The sequence below is a fragment of the Balaenoptera acutorostrata genome, chromosome 6 (genome assembly GCF_949987535.1).
Source record: "Balaenoptera acutorostrata chromosome 6, mBalAcu1.1, whole genome shotgun sequence".
Classification (NCBI taxonomy): domain Eukaryota; kingdom Metazoa; phylum Chordata; class Mammalia; order Artiodactyla; family Balaenopteridae; genus Balaenoptera; species Balaenoptera acutorostrata.
The window spans coordinates 54,472,284-54,473,355 of record NC_080069.1 but is presented as its reverse complement, the minus strand read 5'-3'; the positions used below and the strand labels follow the sequence as shown (position 1 = coordinate 54,473,355).

Genomic DNA, 1,072 nt, shown 5'->3' with positions numbered 1-1,072 from the left:
AGTGAAATAAGTATTAAACTTGATAAATAAATATTTACATAGATAAATAAATAGATAGATCACCATGGGCATCTGTGATGGACTAGTGCCTGTAGAGTAGAACATCATGTTGCTTAATATTCCTGAAAACACTTGACAAATTAATTCAATTCAGGGCGTGATGAGATCAGAAATGAGAGTCTTTGACATGGCAGCACAGGTGGAAGTGTGGTCTTGTTAGGCAGTGAGAATCATTTCCGTGTTGAAGCAGGTGTGTGTCATTCCTTTCTCCTGAGTCTTTCTTGCAAGTTTGTTGATGAAGAGAAGGATCTCATGACTTCTGCTCTGACAATCTCCCAGGCACAAGGGCTGTATTTCTTCTCTTGCAGATAGACAGTGATTCTGTGGAAGTATTTCCTCACAGCCAGGATGGAGTCCTCCTTCAGCAGGGGAGTCCCTTCCAGCCCCGCCTCCTGCATCAGACAGGCTTGCAGGTCAGTGAGCTGCTGAGAAAGTGCAGTGCAGAACTTGTCCAGGAGGGTCTCATCCCAAGCGGCAGCCGAGCCCTCTGTGCTGAAGAGCCGGAAGGTCTGCTGGATCGTCTCATGGACGACAGCGATGGCTTGAGCCTTCTGGAACTGGTTGCCTCCAAACGCCTCCTGGGGGAATCCAAAGTCATTTCTGTCCTTCAGGCAGGAGAAGGGGGAGATTCTCCTCATTTGTTGCAGGAGCATCAGGGCCCTCGTGTTAGCCAGGCTGTGGGTCTGAGGCAGGTCGCAGCCCAGAGAGCAGGTGGAGTTGCAGCTGAGCAGCAGCAGGGCCAGGAGGAAGGACAAGGTTGGGGCCATCGGGGACCTTGTAGATGCTGCTGGCCTGGCTGAGGTGGGGACTCTGTGAACCCTGCTCTCTAGGTTCTCTGAAGACCTTCCTTCAGGCCTGGGTCTTAAATAGGGACATATTCATTTCCATTTTCTGAATATTTCTTCTTACTTTCTACTTCTGTTTTTGCTTTTCATTTTGCACTCTCCAAATGGGTTAGGGCAGCATTTCTCAACCTTTTTTTTCCCCATTATTGCCTCTTCGCCTGCCTGCA

At 48.9% G+C, this 1,072-nt stretch overlaps 1 protein-coding gene across 1 annotated transcript; it reads right to left on the bottom strand.

Moving 5' to 3' along the window:
* Nucleotides 1–257: 257 nt before the first annotated feature.
* Nucleotides 258–827, bottom strand: LOC130708420 (interferon alpha-1-like). The gene has a single exon (XM_057548481.1). It carries the CDS (start codon nt 825–827, stop codon nt 258–260), a length of 570 nt encoding a protein of 189 aa, XP_057404464.1.
* Nucleotides 828–1,072: the final 245 nt, after the last annotated feature.